Source organism: Hippocampus zosterae, chromosome 13 (assembly GCF_025434085.1).
Source record: "Hippocampus zosterae strain Florida chromosome 13, ASM2543408v3, whole genome shotgun sequence".
Lineage (NCBI taxonomy): Eukaryota > Metazoa > Chordata > Actinopteri > Syngnathiformes > Syngnathidae > Hippocampus > Hippocampus zosterae.
This window is the reverse complement of record NC_067463.1, coordinates 7,382,754-7,401,449: the sequence shown is the minus strand read 5'-3', so window position 1 is coordinate 7,401,449 and position 18,696 is coordinate 7,382,754. Positions and strand designations below refer to the sequence as shown.

The 18,696-nt window shown below is 41.6% G+C and overlaps 1 protein-coding gene across 1 annotated transcript; it reads right to left on the bottom strand.

The window, feature by feature from the left end:
- Positions 1 to 1,699: 1,699 nt before the first annotated feature.
- LOC127613614 (uncharacterized) lies at positions 1,700 to 15,315 on the bottom strand. The gene is made up of 5 exons (XM_052084720.1): positions 14,267 to 15,315; positions 11,072 to 11,119; positions 10,009 to 10,156; positions 8,870 to 9,031; positions 1,700 to 7,667 (listed from the first exon to the last, which is right to left on the bottom strand). Exons 1-5 carry the CDS (start codon positions 14,315 to 14,317, stop codon positions 6,667 to 6,669), a joined length of 1,410 nt encoding a protein of 469 aa, XP_051940680.1. The 5' UTR covers positions 14,318 to 15,315; the 3' UTR covers positions 1,700 to 6,666.
- Between the last annotated feature and the right edge of the window lie 3,381 nt (positions 15,316 to 18,696).

Sequence of the window (18,696 nt, the reverse complement as noted above, 5' to 3'; positions counted from 1 at the left end):
TTGATTTTTAGTCAGAAAGGTGATATGGAGATTAAAATGTATATTCTGAGGCGGGCGTCGTAAATCCAAGAGTGAGCAGCAGTATACCAGGCTGGCCCACAAGCATACATATTATATATTATAAGTTGATTTATTTATAATAGTACATATTAATACAGCATTTCTTTTGGAGGACGGAGCACCAGACAACTCACCGAGGCAGGTTGCATCAAAGGTAAATGTGTTGGTCTTTACAACAAAGGAACAATAGGACACACCTCATGAGTTCAACCAAATTAATCTCGATTACCGGTAAGTTTCTTGCTGTCTTATAAAGTGTTTCCTTTCCAAGCAGAATGATCTGCAAAAAACAACTTTTCAGCAAAAGAATACACACCGTTGCTAGTTCAGTTCACTTTATTTTATCACCAAATCCACAGTCATTCTTGATCTAAAGTAGCGTAGGTGTCTGTATCCAACATGATATGCTTCCAGAAGAAGCAATGACGAAAAAAAAAAAAAACGTCAGGAGAAGACGATATCCAAACCAACCTCCTGGAAAACAGCACCCAATAAATATACAAATGTATGAAAGTGTTTTAAAATACAAGAATCTCATTTCACATCAGAGTATGCACCACAAGTGTCTATGCTATAAATACTGAGATTTCGAATCGTTGTCAGACATAACAAACGTGCCTGGATGTTCATAGAGACAAATATCATGACAATCAACTTTGACCTCATGATAAGCGACAGTGTTTTGTTTATTTTTTTTTCAACTGCACGAGAGTAAGTCTCTCACACATGCTTACAACACAAGAAAGCAGCACAGATAGTTGATAGCTTAAGAACACCACAGCTTGTAGTCATATTCGTTTTAACTAGTTGACAAGGAATCACGTATACTTCTACAAATCCTGCTTGCTGCAAAACACAAGAATAAATGTTGTTTTTGAAAGGATCAACAGTCTTAGGCGATCAGTCATGTGTTTTTGTATTCCTGGCAAGTTGCCCTATCAATTCCCTGCTTCACTCAAGTAAAAAATATAGAGGAAATGCTCTCTCGATAAGGAGACAATGAACAGTCCTTTGCAGTCAAAACTCAGTAACAGTCTTAAAGGTGGCCCGTGGCCTTCGTTGAGGGAAGAGTTTGGCCATGTTTAATCTAAAACAGTTGCACAGAAGGCAAAATGAAAATGTCTTCTCTATGTACAGCGAATGAACGCACAACAGCTCAGCTTCAAGGTGAAATCAACGCTTGGTGGTGTTCATGTGTTCCCATTACTGTAGTTAGGGTCAAAGGGCAAATGTTGAATTATATTCAGCATGGACCTAGCCTATCAGCCTTATTTCTACAGTATCTTGGGGGACTAAAAATGTTCACCTGAATGTTTCATTATGTCCTAAGTCTTGGTAATCATAATGTAAAAATATATATTTTTAATGACAGGATTCATAAATAGATCCAAAAAAACATACCATCGGTCATTGATTCAAAATATATTTATTCAAGAAGACTACAACGCCAGGTATTACGTGGGGCTGCAAATTATTTTTCAATACAAATTAAAAAAATGTAAAAGCAATTATCGGTCTTCATCATTGTCAGCTGTACAGATGCATTCAAACAACATTAAATATTCACTGCTATTTTTTTTCTTTTGTTATAATTTTTTCATTAGATCAGAAATGAAAGTAATTTTTTCAAGGGTATTACTTTTGCGCTGATTCCAAATCTGCTCTCGCTCTTTTTCTAAAGCACTCCGTATTTTAATAATAAAAATCTTAATGATAATATGAATATAGTCGTATGTTTAGTAATATTTACAAATTAAGGGTTAGGTTAGCAACAAGATTTTATTTTCTAAAACATCATCGCTATAAATTACAACACTTGGTAAAATCTGCATTGTGCAGGCTTTTATAGGTCAAACTTTAAAAAAAGCTCCATGGACAGCACTTTGTATGCAGCGATGGCTGTTTGAAAGTGCTCTATATATACAGGTGAGTTGAGAAAAAAAAAAAGCAAATATCGCAAAATCCTGAAGTGCTAGAAAAAAGTAAACATATGTTTGAAATCAGTGTCAAAAATAAATTTGTGGAAACATTAAACTCCCTCAGTTTAAATTCTACTGTTGACCAGAGTATTAAATTTCAAGGTTGTCAAACTCGGATACTTTCCTTCCAAAGATTCAAACAAACAACAAATCTAAGAGGACTTTTTGAAGAAAATTTAGGAACCTCATCATTTAAAATATTTCATAGTACGATTGACATGAATATTGGTAACACATGAAGGCCACAAACTGAGCCTCAATAAAGCCACTTTCTTGTTTGCACTTGGGAGACGCCTTTAAGCCAAAGGCAATTCAAATGCTTACAATATATATACTGCGTATGTACAATCGAGGGCCTCGGCCCAGCACAGCTCACGGCTCAGTACGAAAGAGGTAAATGTCTTTTTTTTCACAACAGTTTGTTTCCCATCAACTAGCCTCTACCAGTCAGGAAAAACAGTGTGAACACTATTGCTAAATACTACTTTCGCGAGTCTCGTGTGTGCGGAGTCTTCTCAGTGCGAGACTGCTTAAAAGCACAGCTAAAACCCATTTCAAGTACGACACACAACGAAATTTTTTTTAAAAACGGGCTCACACGCACACGCTCATGTAGCAGCAAGGAAATATATTCTGCCTCAAGAGTTTCTAGGCACCACAGGCTATTTTAAATCACATATCAGCTCGTGCTAATCAACAACATTATTTAAAGATGGCGGAAATGTATGATAACATTTGAAGCAGTTCGGTTGAGAAGGTTTGAACGACTTTACCTTTGCACACCACTGTAATGGATTTGAAGTGTCAACTTTCAGCTTCAATTCAAGGGCTTGACATTTACTATTTTGGAATTACAACTACTTTTTGCTGAGTACCTCAATTTACCAGGGCTCAATAGTACTTGGACAAGGTGATACAAGTGAAGGAGACCATCACTACCCCCCCCCCCCCAAAAAAAAAGAAAATATAGAGATTTGTAGCCAAATTTACACCTACACAGACATTTTCTGTAGTGTCTGTTCTCATTAGGCTCACGGGTGAGCCAAAGTCAATCCCAGCTGACTTTGGACTGGTCGCCAGTCAACCACAGTACCTCCCAAGTACAGTGGTGCCTTGAGATACAACTGATTCCATGACCACGCTCGCCAATCATCTTTTCTCAATGAAATTTATAGAAATACCACATGGAAACAGGTCAAGCGACAAATAAATAAATAAATCTGCAAATACTCGATGCCCATTATAAAAAGTCATTGGTGGACGTCCACTGTTATCCGTTCCAAAATCCCTGCCCCCCAAAAAAACTTCCAATTGTTGTGTTTCTGGATTTAATACATAATATTACTGTATAGTACTTCATGACAAACATAAAAAACGTAATCAAACAACTAAACAGAATGTAAAGCATTAAATAATGTCCAATCATTTTTGCCGCTAATTCTGTTATGGCCGCCTGGTCCACGGGGCGTCAGTACTGTGAAATACAGTCATAAAGACACAAAGAGACGTTCTTCTACTACTTAGTAAATTGCCTTAATATTAGTCATTTCTCATAGAAGAGAAATAATCTATGCCTGAGAGCAAGGCTTGACCTAAATTTTTTCGCTCGCCAACCACTCGTGGTTTCCCAGGCTTACGAGTCACTCTGCATTTTCACTAGTCACAAATGTGCTGTTGGATAATGGCGGTTATGTTATAGGCAACCAACTTCTGCATTTGGTAAAACGGTTATTCTCCTATTATCTGTCTACATATTGTTCCATTACATGTATTAAATAATCGTTGCTGACAGGGTTGTAAAACCACCACTTTCAATGCTAAGCGTTAGCATGTCAATGGCATTTTCCATTCTATTAACATCTAGATAATGGGGGTCCGACTTAAAGCAATGAGGTTTTGTTGTTTATATACTTGTAATTTCATCTTTATTTTACAATAAATTTCAACTTGTTATGATGCTTTTAAATCGTTTGAAGCCTCTTTTTTGAAGACATTTTCCGTAACTGACATAGTGCTGCTTATTGTCGAGTTGATTTTACTGCCACCATACAGTGCGCAGCAAAAATAAATAAATAAATCATCGGCCAAATGACAGCTGCTATCTCGAAAAACATGTAAGCCTGAACGGCAAACATTTGTATTTCAAGGCACCAAAGTGTTCACGATTTTCGGTGAAATTTCAGCGTGAACATCAAAGCATGCCACATCAGGTCGTATAAAATGGCGCGGATTCCCAAAATGACAAATGCCATAAAAGATCTGTCATGATTCGGTTTGGGACCGACAGGTGGCACTGCCGGGCTCTCCCTGCAGCTGCACACCTGTTGGTCATTATGTAATTAGTTTATGTAATTAGCTTTAAAAGCACTCCCAGCCCAAACACTCAGTGCCGGGTAATTGTTGCTCTTTGCTACTGTCATGTTTGTTCAGTCATGTTTTGGTCATGTTTTTGTTATTGAGAGTTTTTAGTTTCTGCCATGGGTTTTGTTTGTTACTTTGGATTCATTTACTGTCATGATTCGGTTTGGGACCAACAGGTGGCACTGTAGGGCTCCCCCTGCAGCTGCACACCTGTTGGTCATTAGGTAATTAGTGCTTTAAAAGGACTGCCAACCCGAACACTCATTGTCGGGTCATTGTTTGCTCTTGGCTACTGTCATGTTTGTTATGATGCTTTTTGGTGCTCTTTGCTACTGTCATGTTCGTTTGTTGCTGTCCCTTTACCTTTGTTCTGGTAGTGGCCTTTAAAAAAATAAGGCCATCACAATCTTAATTCAGGTTCATCTTCATATCTTCCTGTAGCTTATGCTAATTGGTGAAAGCATCTCATGTCTCAAATCAGCCATTACAAAATCAAAAGTGGTCTCTTGTTGATAAACCATGTCCTCCATGGTACAGTAGCACAAGAATGTACATTAGTTTGATCTCAAACACAGATTTTGTGTGTGTATGTGTATATGTGTGTGTGCTATTTCCATAAAATGGAGACACCACCAGGACAGTGTAACCTCCCTCAATCCCACGGGGGTACTTCAGTCAAGGGCTCCTTCGTCACCCACCCACTGAAGCGGGCATTCTACATGGTGACTGTACTGTACAACTAATGACTTTGAAGTACAAAACAACAGTGACTAAACTTCACATTTAAACTGCCTCCAAATATTTGCGAACACTGAAAAACTAAACACGTCTCATCAGCGCTTGTATTGCCTTGCTGCATACATTTCCCTGCACGTTTTTTTCCCCGCTCTATAAAAATGTCCAGATTTCTTGAAGAAGCACTCCCGCTCATTGTTGTGCTTTTTACATTCATTATCAGTGTGTGAGAGTCAGGTGAAATGCTCATTGTCTTTGAACACTAACAGCCTTAACACACACTTGAGAGCCAGTGTGTTTAACACTGTTATGGTTTCGAACGATATAAGAGTGTTACCCATATAAAGCTTTGCACACCATGGACATAACAAGAAGCTGGTGAAAGGACGCCTTAGTATTTGAGTGACTTGTACAGAGGAGCTGTTCCTTCGAAAATCATAACTCAGGGAACTTACTTCTCATTAGTCACTTTGTTGTACCTTCCTTCCTGCTTCATATGCTTATTTTGCCATGCACTTTATAATTGGTTGAGTCAAGGGATTTGATCACACTATTTGTACTTTAACCGTGGTGGACAATATACAATGCATAGGGTCAATTTGCGACCTCCACCAAACTTGATTGTGTAGCATAGGTTAGCATTTAATGATACGATGCGAACACATTGACGTATGTGAATATGGTGGGTTCTTTTTGTTTTTCATCCATGGGGAGGAAGATGCCAAATAAAGTTCAATGGCCATCAAGGGCAAAGGTTTTTTTTTTTCTTCTCCCATAAAGTACATTGTTTGTGGTTGTTCATTCAACTCTTTGCTTGCTAGCAGTCTACCTACTGGAGGATGATGTGATGTGTTACTAGTGGGTAAGTGGTATCATTTTTGTTAGTAGTAACGGTTGCCATAGTGGCTCAAACTGTAAAAAATACTTAATTTAAACATTCAGATCCTCACACAATTTTTTTCTGTGACATCACATGCTCACAGCTAAAGGGTGGAGAGGACTTCGCCAACTTCAACTGAGGAGCAGGTTTCTCAAAGAGCAAAACATGGGCCAAATGTACTGTGTTCTGGTCCTAAACTTGACCTCGACTTTGGGGTTCTGGTGCTAAACTTGTGCTAGCAGAAGTTTACTGTGACTAAAATGACTAAAGAAGTGATTTTTTTGGGAAGGACTTTACCACTTTAACCATGGAGTAGGGATGACTCAAAATGAGAAAATACTGGAATTCATGTCACACACTTCTCCAGTATTATAGTGCGCGTGTGTGTGTTATCCTGCTAACTTTCAAAACAATACACCGATCAGTTAAAATGATATCTCTCACCTTTGCGCTTTTTTTACTTGGTGGAGGTAACAAATCATCAAGGCTCGGTAACATTTTCACTCTGAGATGAAAACAAGAGGAGATAAAGCTCAACCTGTCCATCCACCCACCTCCAAGACTTTAACTTCAGTGACGCAACTTTTCACCTACTAGTCTTGTTCTACGAGGAACCATAAACGCTTCACATTTTCCTTCCATGTTTGCTCGTCAGACTAGAGAGGCCCCCACGATGACAACAGCATCGCTGTGCTGCTGGTCATCCTCCAGGGGAGAGAGGACCCCCTGCTTGGCCCGCAGAGAGCAGTCCACGTTGTCGCGCCGCTCACTCTCCTTGAGGCCCGCTTCCTCTTCTCGGTCTCTGCGCTTGACCTGGCAGCGACACACCTCAATGCCAGAATCGCCCGTCAGGCGCCTGTGGCGGAAATGATCCTCCTCGTCATCCTCCTCGTCCTCGTCCTCATCTTCGGGGCGCATTGCAGCAGACATGTTTTTGTCAAGGTCAGCCCGTTGAGAAGGGGACGGCGTTGAGCGTGGTAAGCCGTCTACCGCATTTTCGTTAAGCGTGGCACGGAGGGGGTCCGAGTATACGAGATGCTGGACATGCCCGGAGGAAAGGGAAGGGAGCAGAATAAGGGGTGAAAGAGGGAGGCGAGGGTGAGGTGAGGGGTGATAGCTACTGAGGGGGCGCAAGGGAAGTGAGAGAGGGGCAACCGGGCGTGAGATCCCCCCCTCACTGCCATGATAGGAATGACTGGGAACGACATCTGGAGCGAGCACCGGTATAACATCCGGTGGAACCTTCGACAAAGGTGGCGAGGACAAGCGCGTCGATAAGCGGCTGCCTGCCACCCCGGGCAAAAGGGCTCCGTCGCCCCCCGCCTCGCTGGGCGTGGACATGCGGCTGCTGTCATATGTCTCGTCCGTCACCTGGACGGAGAAGGAAGTGCTGCAGGGCGAGGTGAGGGAGCAGGACTCGCAGGAACAGCTGGTGTAGTTGTCGGAGCTCTGGGATGAGGTGAAGCCACTGGGGCCCGGCCCCAGGTAGGGGGGGCAGGGGTGACTGTGGAGGTGGTGATGGGGGTAGGAGGAGCACGGCTCTAGCATGGCGCCTCCCTGCAGGGCGAAGACGGAGCTGTAAGGTGGAGGGGGTGTGGCGGGGTGAGCTGCCACCTCATCGTAAGAGGGTAACTTGAAGGCGGCCAGAAAACCTAAAAGAAGAACGCATACGTACTCAGGCTCCCCGACCCTCAACCGACAGACACCTTTAGCTTTGTGGTCAAAATTAATCTCCTTCCCTCCCTTGTATGCTAAAATGATGTCTCAGTGCGTGACTACACGTTGCTTTCTCCAGAGATACCGCTAGCCATGTAATGGCTGACACATCCCACAATGCAATGCGGCTTTCATCAATGTAAAACATAACACATTTCTTCAAATGAATAAAATGAAAATAATTACATATACAGTGCACATTTTTTACATCAATTATTCATTCATTCATTTTCCGATCTGCTTTTCCTCACGAGGGTCACGGGGGGGCTGCTGGAGCCTATCCGTGCCGTCTTCAGGCAATAGGCGAGGGGACACCCTGAACCAGTTGCCAGCCAATCGCAGGGCACACAACAGAGACGAACAACCATCTGCGCTCACACTCACACCTAGAGACAATTTGGAGTGTCCCATCAGCCTGCCTTGCATGTTTTTGGAATGTGGGAGGAAACCGGAGTACCCGGAGAAAACCCGGGCAGAACATGCAAACTCCACACAGGGAGGCCGGAGCTGGAATTAAACCCGGTACCTCTGCACGTGAGGTCGACACGCTCACCACTGGATGACCAGGCCGCGCTACATTAATTATTGAACATTAAAAATGAGTGACTTACTGTATGTTTAATTAATAATTTAGCATTGGTGCAATATTGCACTTCCTGTGTTGCATATGAATGTGTGAAAGCGATAACACCAAATTTGACACGCCTGCTTCCCATTCATACCTCACATCATCATCAAACCTGACTAAACTAGTCACATGATACCAGACAGGGAAAATGTCCGAATTGGGTTGAATCTGGACATTTTCACGTAGGACACACTTTTGTTGCCACCTAGATATGAGAGTCCAAACTACAAATAAGCATTTTAAAAAAATCTTCCTTTTACATTTCCAAGTGACTGCATATTTTTTAAACAGTGTGTACAATTTACCTTCATGTCATCTCCTGTATGAATGACCTGGACCATCCGTCCATTTTAAAAATCAATGCCCCATCAAGTTCGCCCACCCCTAGACTATCCAATACTATCAAACAATCTGAAGGAAGTTTAGCATTCTTACAAATAGCTTTTCCTTTAAATAGTGGAACTGCTACAGCAAAACAATGAATCATATGTCATTAAAAAATTAACATACTCAGATCCAGCATGGAGGATGGGTAGTTGCATGCTCCATTATAGGCGATAAGATTGATTTCCCTCTGTCTCTGTTGCTGCTGGATCCTCATCTTGGCTCGGCGATGGCGGTAAGCGCAGAAGCAGCTGAAGAGGATCAGCATGGTCCACAGCAGCCAGAACCCTGCCAGAAAGAAACAAGCCTGATCTTAAACCCAAAACAACAACAAGAAACATCACTTGAAAACTGGACACATCCTTTTTTTCCATATCAATTCCCGTCAAACAGAGGCTAAGACAAATATCCGATTATTTAGATGTCTAAGCAATGTGGAGTCTTCACTAAACCCGATACACACGATAGATTCAAACACAGAAATTTCCAACGGTGAGGCAAAAGTGTATGCAATCCACTTTACATACAATGTTAACAAACAAGTCAATAACTTAACAATGTCAAGTTATTGATATTACCTAACAACAAAGTAGAAAAGCACTTTAACCACACAGTCCAGTTTCTTTTTATTCTGTGTGATTTTTTCCCCCCCAAACTTTGTTCAATGTGCCAAGAGAACTAACCAGTACTAATTTGTTGGCACCGCAGTAGTACGATACCTTTTGTCATCAAATTGACCCAACAGCATTCACAAAGACCATTACCATTGTATTGTTTTCATATTTATGGTCTAGAAATATTCCTCATACAAAATATTCATTACTATAATTATGAAATGCCGACTGCATAGAGTAGTTTCGTGATAAGAATATGTGGTCGCCCAGCACTAAAAGACACTTGCTGTTTTTAATTTGATTGTTTTGGTGGGGGTTTGCGTCAATATTTACTCCAGGTTTGACTTTTCGCATCGTGTTACTTTAGGTTTGATGGCGCACACAAATGCTTCGCTGGCATTGGAACAGAATTATAAACTTAGGCCCTTCTGCAATATGCGTGCCAGGCCACCAGATGGCAATGTCACTTTACTAGGTCCATGTGAGGAAGTAGTAGTTACCAGAGAAATACTACCGAATGCCCACAGAATTCTGTTTCAAGAGATTACATGGAAACATCAACCGTTTTAAACATCCAACCTTGAGATTTTTCCTCTCAAATGTTTGCTTTCTAGTTGAATACAGACTGACAAAGGCGGTTCGGTGACTCACACCAGAGTTCGTAATAGTAGGTACAGCAGCCCGTCTCTCCACAGCAGTGTCCTGTCTCACAGAGGTAACCTGGATTGTTGTTTACACCAGGACAGTACTTGGGACTGACTACAGGCTGGCTACCAGAACCCTCATGTTGATTCACCACCTGGTGGACAAAACAACACACCATGTTATCTCCAAAGTGCCAATATTACAATACAATACAACGCATGCTGATTTATATATTATTCCAGCACCGTGCTGTTGCATTTCTGTTGTTTTCCTTTAATAGCTGTCATTATGATTATGGGGAAGCAGTTTTTCACAAAAGGAGTAACTCTCCTTTGATTTCATTACCCAACGACTCAACTTTCTCCCTGGAGCTTGAAAAAAAAAAGCTAACTTTTCTGTCACCAGGAAGAATTGAGTGCATTTTATGCCATTTTTGGACAGTTGCTGCAAATAATAGATAGATTGCATCTTGTTTTCCTTCTTTCTACACCAAACTAGTTTCGAGTGAATCAAAAGAACTTCTGCAGCCAAGTACACTCCATTTGGCCTCCATTGATTAATTCACGACTCTCACTTGTCAGTAAGTGTAAAAGCGTGCGTGAAATGGTTGTTTGCGATTGGCAGCCGGTTCAGGGTGTACCGCCCCTCTCATCGAAAAGGTCAGTTCGCTCAAGTTCTCCCGAGGATAAACGATGAAGAAAATGGAGAGCTGGATGGATGCTTGGCTCAAGAGATTCCACACAATCAACCAAATTCTTAACAAGCAATTAATCCGCTATAATGCCCTTTCCTAACTCAAAATTTGTCAGATGAAATATGTAGCAAATGGAGTGAAATGAACAACTATTTAAAAGAAAAAAAATCTAGATAAAATGTGAAATAATTTTACCGTGCCTCCATAAGTGCAGGAAAGCCCGGAGTGAGCTGCAATGATATCTGCCGCGCACATGGTAACCACACGAGCGGTACAGACAAATAAGTGCGTTGCCACGGCGACCACTGTGGTTATGCTCGGAGGCCTGATTTTTCATAGCGCTCTGAAATGAATAGTGAAGGTCGAGCTGCTCACCGTGGAAGCCTCGGTGGTCCCATCCAAGTATCTCAGGGACATCGTCATCTAGTGAAAGAAAAACAGACAACAATTAAGGGAAACATCTCATTGGTGAATGTCCACTACTGTGACATGCCATAATACATTTATAGTCTCCATAACATCTAACCTTTGCTGTCCCACTGGTGAGGTTGTTTCTAATCCTACCCAGGAGAACCTCAACATGTTCATTTCTTCCACCTGCAGGTGTCTCTTCAGTGCCACTGTCTTTGAGCCATGCATTACATCATGGCTAGGCTCACCGCTGTCTTACAGCCCTTCATCCTAACAGAGACTCTTTGATCACATAACATACCTGATACGCTTTCCTCCACCAGTTCAAACCTGGTTGTATCCTTTCCTTCTACTCCTTAAACTTGCCTTTTGTCTAGACCAGGCATGTCCAGCTCCAGGCAGGCAGGACAGCGGCCCTTGAGGACCGACTTTGGACACCCCTGGTCTAGACTATTAACCTGAACCGAATTACAAGTCCTCCACTCTCGCTATCTCTTCTCCCTGTAGTCTCATCCTCCCATTTATGCACCCATAATCTGTTTAATATGGCTAACCTTTATTCATTTCCTCTCTAGCGCATGCCTCCATCTTTCTACATGAAATGTTTCTCCATCCATGGAGATTACAAGATCATCTCAGAACATCATGGTTCATGGAGATCCCAGTCTAAGATCATTTATCAGCATATCCATCACTATTGCAAAGAGTAAGGGGCTCAGAATGGATCCCTGATGCAGTGCCGCCTCCACCTCAAACTCCTCTATCACACCTACGCACACCTCACCTCTGTACTATGCCCCTCTGACTTTCTATGTACTTTTCCAGCAAATTTACTATCACGCTTATCCGATATAAATTCATATTTCAATTTTCCATCCAATACAGTAGCAACCCCTTAGTGTGTAAAGCAGAACAGGTAATGAATATAAACTAAATAATACAGCACAGTGTCCGAACGTCTAGAACACTTTTCGTCTGAATGTTGTCTTCTCAGCGTGTGCAGAAATTCAGAAATGAGTGTATAGTTATGCCCGTGTAAATGTCATGGAGGACCACGGTGAGGAAAGTGACAAATTGCGAGTGAAAGTGAGAGGCCACAATGCAGAAACACCGTGGTTGGGTTTGGCAATCTTTTGTTAACTGCCTGATGGATATTTTGTCCTTATGGGTTGGAACAATGTATGCCCTCTGCTGCAGTGTGCGTACAATGCAATGCGCACAAAGACCTCGTCCACCCACGAAGTGATGATGAGCCAAAATCCAACTAGCAACAAGCCCCAAATGTCACGGCAACATTGTGCACTGACAACATCGAATGATACCCAAAACAAGAACTTTTTTTTTACATTCTGACTTTACAATGATAACAACGATTACACACAACTACGATGTGTCCCACACATCGTCGTCTAATATGAATCTAGTATGAATCTGAATACGTATAGTGTCTAACAAATACAGTACATTTATTAGGACAGTGGTCCATGATCCAATCGTGATCTGCAGGCTGTTTGGTACCGGCCGCAGAGATTGTTTGTGTATGTGTGTCTGTGTGTGTGAGTGGTGGTGGTGGAGGAGGGTGTGTGTGTGTGTGGGGGTGGGGGGGGGTAGTAGAACATCAACATCTCGATCAGGAATGTACGTCAGCAGCTCCCAACAACGAATGGCTGCCGGTACACAAAAAAGCTGTACTACCTGGTCGGCAAAAGGTTGCAGACCACTGTATTAAGCCACCATTATCTGCCTAACAGTATCTGTTGTTACATTGTTGTTATATTTTAATAATAACATTTAAAAAATATGTTATAATTATTTTTCTTGCATTCCTCAACAGAAAAAATGCTTAAGTCATTGAATGTTATGCTTAAATAACTTCAAATCTGGCTATAAAAAAGCGGAATTCACTTGGTAAAACACAGAGAGCTCACTGAAGTCGAAAGAGTCCGCATTAAAGCATTTCATGATGCTGGACTGCCTTTTTGAGGCAGTCCGCCGGAACAATTAGATTTGTGCTTTTCAGGTGCCATAATAGTAGTCTGAACGCAAACAAATGTCACATTATGTGAGCAAAAGTGATCATCAGATCAAGCAAGTCACCGACAGCATCTACCAAACGTATTTGGGAAACTACGACATTGTTAGGATTTTTGGCACCATGTGGTTGAGAGCTTCAATTGGTTTCACAAAAATGTAAATGTGGCATTTACCATTCTTTAACGATCGACATTAATGCACAGTGTCTCTAATGCATATTTGTTCACTTGTTGCTTGTTTGTTCTTGCTGCCTTCACGTGTGTCTGCAGGAAGTGCAAAGCATCGGCTTGGCCATTGGAGAATATTCCATTTGCCTTCAAAAAGCTTTCACTGACTGCAAAGGACTTTTGACAAGGATAAGATGATGGTTAATGATGGTTACAATTATGTCACTTTATCCAAATGCGTTCAGGACCCTGAAACTGGAAGTACTGTCCACACGGCTTTAAAAAAACGCTGTAGGATAATTCCTTAATGTGAAATGCCCTATTTTTGCAATGCCTATGACAGGTAAAACTTAATACTTTACACTATTACACATCAGTCACAAGTTGATTATTTTACTTCAAATTCATTTCATAGTGGTAGCTTGTAAAGGCAAAATATACACCTGTATATATATGTTTTCATGTCAACATCCAAAAACTCATGCAACAAGGTGCAACTTGATTAGTGGTGAGAAGCTTTCAGCGCACCAACATGGAAGGTCATCCACAATGTGGAACTGTCAGCATCCTGAATCAGCAATTCAGTCACTTGTACAACTGTTTGTCATGCATAAAGCATCGCTGGAAACAAAGCAGTGAACACGTACAGTAAACTGTACACAGATGAGAGGCAGCAGCTTAGAAACAAAACACAGCACCCATATTTTTCTTCACGCTCTTAAATATTGAATTTTATTACATTTACTTTCATGACGAATAGGAGATAAACAATTTAATACACAATTCAGAATTGGGAAATCAATTAAAAAAAACATGAGATAAAGACGTGAGTGCAGTCTAGTAGAGGCTGCAGTGTTTGTCAACATGGAAGCATGTTGCTCTGCAGCAATCCATGCCTGCTCTTTGATAGCAGTGCGTGTGTGTGGAAGTGCGTGTGTGTGTGCGTGTGTGGGTGTACCTCCTCAGCCTTAAGCCCGAGACAGAACGTCAACGTCTTGTGGGGATCCATGTTAAGAAGAAGAGGACGTCCGATCGGAGTGACAACGTGCACAAAACGCGGGCCGAGGTGTGAGCTCTTGCTTCGGGCTTAGCGCTCCATCACAGCAGCCGCCCCACTCTCCACGGACACCGCGGCTTCCCCATCCGCCATTCACACGGACCCACGGACAGACAGACGGAAGGATGCCCCTCCCGGCCCCTTCTCTCTCAGTGACTCTCCACAGACCCAGTTTATTGAAACAGACCCCTTCCCATCACCAACCCGCGCCAAGCAAAAAAAAAAAGGTTGTGTGACCTCGACTTAATCGTTGCGCAAGACGAGACGGTCGTCGAGTGACATTTTATGTGGCGATGTAAATGTATGTTTTGGTTCCCCTTTGTTTTGGCAGAGAGGGTCGCAGATGCAGCGGGTGACGTCATGCTTCTCGCAACCCCTCCACAGTCTAAAAGCACCCACCCACCCCTCCTCTGCATCTCCACGACCGACTTGATTGGGCTGCGTTCCCAGCAACAGTCCAACACACTTGATCCAGGCATCACCTTCAATTTACAATTAAGAGCAGCGTTGGGAAGCAACTGCATTTTTTGGGGGGCGGGGGGGTGTATATGTAGTAAGACACATGGTGACTTCACCTTGCGAGAAATGACCACACGACAACTTTTAGCCGAACTTTATCTGGGCAAATGTTGTTGGGTCAATAGAGGTAGCCGTTCCTTACTAAATCCACAAGATGGCGGCATTTCCATAGCAACTTTTCTTCATCTTAAACCGCCCTGGTATGTGGTAGTGCTGACACGACACTCACTTGCTAGCCAACAGTCCTCGTTCAATATTTCTGGGGAAAACGTCGTCGAACGGATTAAAGCGCGGAAGACGACAAATTATTAATGGTGTAAATTGAGGGGTTTCAAGTAAATTTTGACTTTTCATTGAATGAAGTGGGTGAAAACAACAATAGTTTCACCCACAAGTAGCAAAACAGCTAATACAACCGTTGAGTCTACATTCAAACTGTGTGTGTGTGTTTGACTTGTTAGTGCACTTGGAAGTCAATCTAACATAGTTTTCGTTAAGATTGAGCCCAGAAACCAGATCAAATTTGGAGAGAAATTGTGATTGTTATCATGAAACATTAGATTCATGTCAATTCATTTCCAAGGCATATGAACTTGTTACTAAAATACGGAAAGCAAAATCTGATTCATATGTACAGTACTTTGATTACTTTTAGAGTCTAAGACATGCAATAACAAACACAATACAGTAATTACCATATTGTTAAATGAATATATGTCTGAAAATGTCAATCAAAACTAAGCATTTTTTATCTTGCTATAAGCAAATTTGTATTGGATCTCACAAACGTGTGGGTGTGCCGAATATTGTAGCCGTCTTCACAAGAGGGCAGCAGAATACAGTTCTTGGATGAAGTCTCTAGTCTTGAGAGCACAGATTACTGTATCACAGTAAATCAAATTGATGTTATCATGCTTTCTAATTGTGCTGGAGACCTTCAAATGTTGTTACATTTGTCCATTTCAGATTACTCTCCACTTCCTATCTCATGATATGCTTCTATGAAAGCGCGTGTGCTTACCGAAGACCCGTTTGCCTCTTCCCACCTCCTTCCATTTTGTTCAAATTGACTGTGTGCACTTTTGTATGTGAATCAAAGGAGAAACTATTAGGGGCTGAAGCGCTTGCCGTTTATGCTGTATTTCCTATGTCCCTACTTGATGAGCAAGATTAGGCTTTTTATGAAACCAGTTTGGTAAATGGACAGATGCCACGTTGAAAATGCTAAATTTCACAAGACACTGCAAGCTCGCGCTCTCTCTCTCTACAGTGTGTGTATATATATATATATATATATATATATATATATATATATATATATATATATATATATACATACACACACACACACACACACATATACTGTATGTGTGTTGAATTAAAAATCAGAATAGAATGCGATTCATTTATTAAGTTCGAGCTAAAACTTTCAGTTCAAATCGATATTTGACACTCACTGAAGTAACTTCTTTAAAAATGGACTAAAGATGATGTAACCACACACTTCTCTATTTTTTCATCAATTTTTATTCATACCTTTTGTTGTTGATTGGATGGAAGAAATAACTGCTGGCTTTTAGAAATACCCGTGCAGTGTCCATTTCAACTTTCTGTTAGCAAATCCGATTTCTCACCCTATAAAGCAGGACGATATAATGATTGTGTTGAGTGTCAGCCCACTCAACAGGAATTGGTGAGAGTGCTCACGTTCACTTGGGCCTCAAACATTTCCATTTAAGGCGTGTTCCCGTGATGCCATGATCAGATTTTCAGTAAATTTCCCAAAAAGCTTGTTTGCACACTCTCCTGAATGACACAATATGTCAAAACTTCCTCTCACTGACTCATCGATGCGACACACTCAAACGTGTGTGTCTTCACGTACGGCACAAAATGTAAAAATAGTGCACCGAGTAAATTCACTCTGATGTTCTGAGTTGATTCATAAGAACAAAATATCGTCAAATAAAGAAACCTGCCAGGTGCAGCGTTGGTCAAATATTTGAGCTCAGTTTGTTTTAAAATTGGCACTTGGGCCAGGCCAGGAAAGAATAAATATCAACTGTTCTCATGGGGTATTTTGTTTCTCTAGTAGAAACCTTGTGAAGGTTTTGCGCTAACACTAACTGCTGTATGGAACTGTTGAAATATTCCCCATCTTGTGTAAGGCCTCAGTTCCAGCTGATGAAAATCAGCCCCAAAAGCTTGACGCTGCCATCACCTTGCCTCACTGTAGGTTTGATTTTCTTTTAGTGATGAGTTGTACTTGCACAAAATGCACCTTATAGAATCACTACCAAAAAGTTGAACTCTTCCATGCACCCTGTAACCTGATAACATGATAAGATGTCCACTGTAGTAACCGCTGTCCCTGAAAGGGTTAACCTCTGCTTAGTCAGACCATATTTTACACACGTGTATTTGGGACATCAACTGTTTTATTTTGAAATGAACCCAAAGCCAAGACATATGAAGAAGACAAAAGATTGTTGTCACATTATCTTGCCAGAAATGCAGCTCCTCCAATGTTGCTGTTGGCCTCTTGGCAGCCTATCTGACAACTTTTCTTCTCACCTTTTCATCCATTTTTGATATGCATTCCATTTTTGATAATGTCACTCATATGGCACATTTTCTCCACTTGATGATGGCTGGCTTCACTTTCAGCCGTGGCACATTTCATACACTGGAAATAGTTTTGTAACAACAATGAAGTCCCTGTATCGCTCTGGACGCTCTTTGCAGCGGCTTGTGGTGGAAGATGCGAGTGCAAAATGACAATAACTGCTGAACTTTGTTTCGGGTTAGAGATCACATAAAAAATGGAAATTTCCAAAATATGATTTCACAAATGAAATCCCTTAACAATCTGACCCAACAACACAACACAACTGGAGTGTCAATCAATGAATAAAATGTATCGTCAGCTGAATGAATACAGCAAATTAAAATATTTTTCAGAGCTCTTGCTAACGAAAACGCCGTGCTGGTGCATGGGTGTTAATGACTCTAATTACGAGAACTGTGGTCAAATTAGGCAGAAAGTCAAAACTCATGTTTTACAGTGGCATGCCGAGGCCAGTGGAGGCTTTTGAGACACACTCTGATTCTTGTTTTATGATTGTGAGTAAGATACAGTCGAAGGCCTTTTGAACCCGTAATGGGCTTTTGATTGTGCAGTATTGCTGTTATGATTGGGAGCACGCTTGGCAAAATACAGCACACTTGGGTCATCCATCTATATTTATAGCCGATGAAGTGCCGTTCAGGCTGTGGGTGGCACGACAAAACATTGCGAGATTGCCGAAAGCTTTGGACGGCGAAGAGCTCATACTTTGACAGCGTTGTCAAAACAGAAGTTCTTGTACCGCAAAAAAGGAATGTCTGCATGTATTTTGAAACCTGCCCGTCAAAATTACAGCCACACGCCTCGAGGAGTGACGTCATCTGGAAACTGGACTGAACTTCCCTACAATTTCCAAATGCCGAGCAGAAGGTGAATCATTGTCCAATGCTGAGAAGGCGTCACCGACTATCACGTAGTCACTTTACACCATATGTCAGGTAGACAAGGTGGCTTATAATATGTTATTCACTGGATTTTATTGTTTATATGTTTATATCGTTGTGATAACAGCACAGAAGGGTGCCACTGTTGGCAAAGATTGTATAATAACGATTTAACTTTTCTTTGCACGCGTTTTATTAGTTGGCAATATTAAGGTGTTACATCCATCCATCCATTATCTGATCCACTTTATTCTCACAAGGGTTGCGGGGCATACTGGAGCCTATCCCAGCTGTCTATGGGC

What these genes read in the sequence shown, in the direction of transcription:
- LOC127613614 (XM_052084720.1), bottom strand. Translation starts at nt 14,317, where the DNA reads ATGGATCCCCACAAGACGTTGACGTTCTGTCTCGGGCTTAAGGCTGAG. An exon ending in TCGGGCTTAAGGCTGAGGAG is followed by an intron (nt 11,120 to 14,266) that starts GTACACCCACAC and finishes TTCTTTCACTAG; the next exon opens with ATGACGATGTCCCTGAGATA. An exon ending in GGACCACCGAGGCTTCCACG is followed by an intron (nt 10,157 to 11,071) that starts GTGAGCAGCTCG and finishes TTTGTCCACCAG; the next exon opens with GTGGTGAATCAACATGAGGG.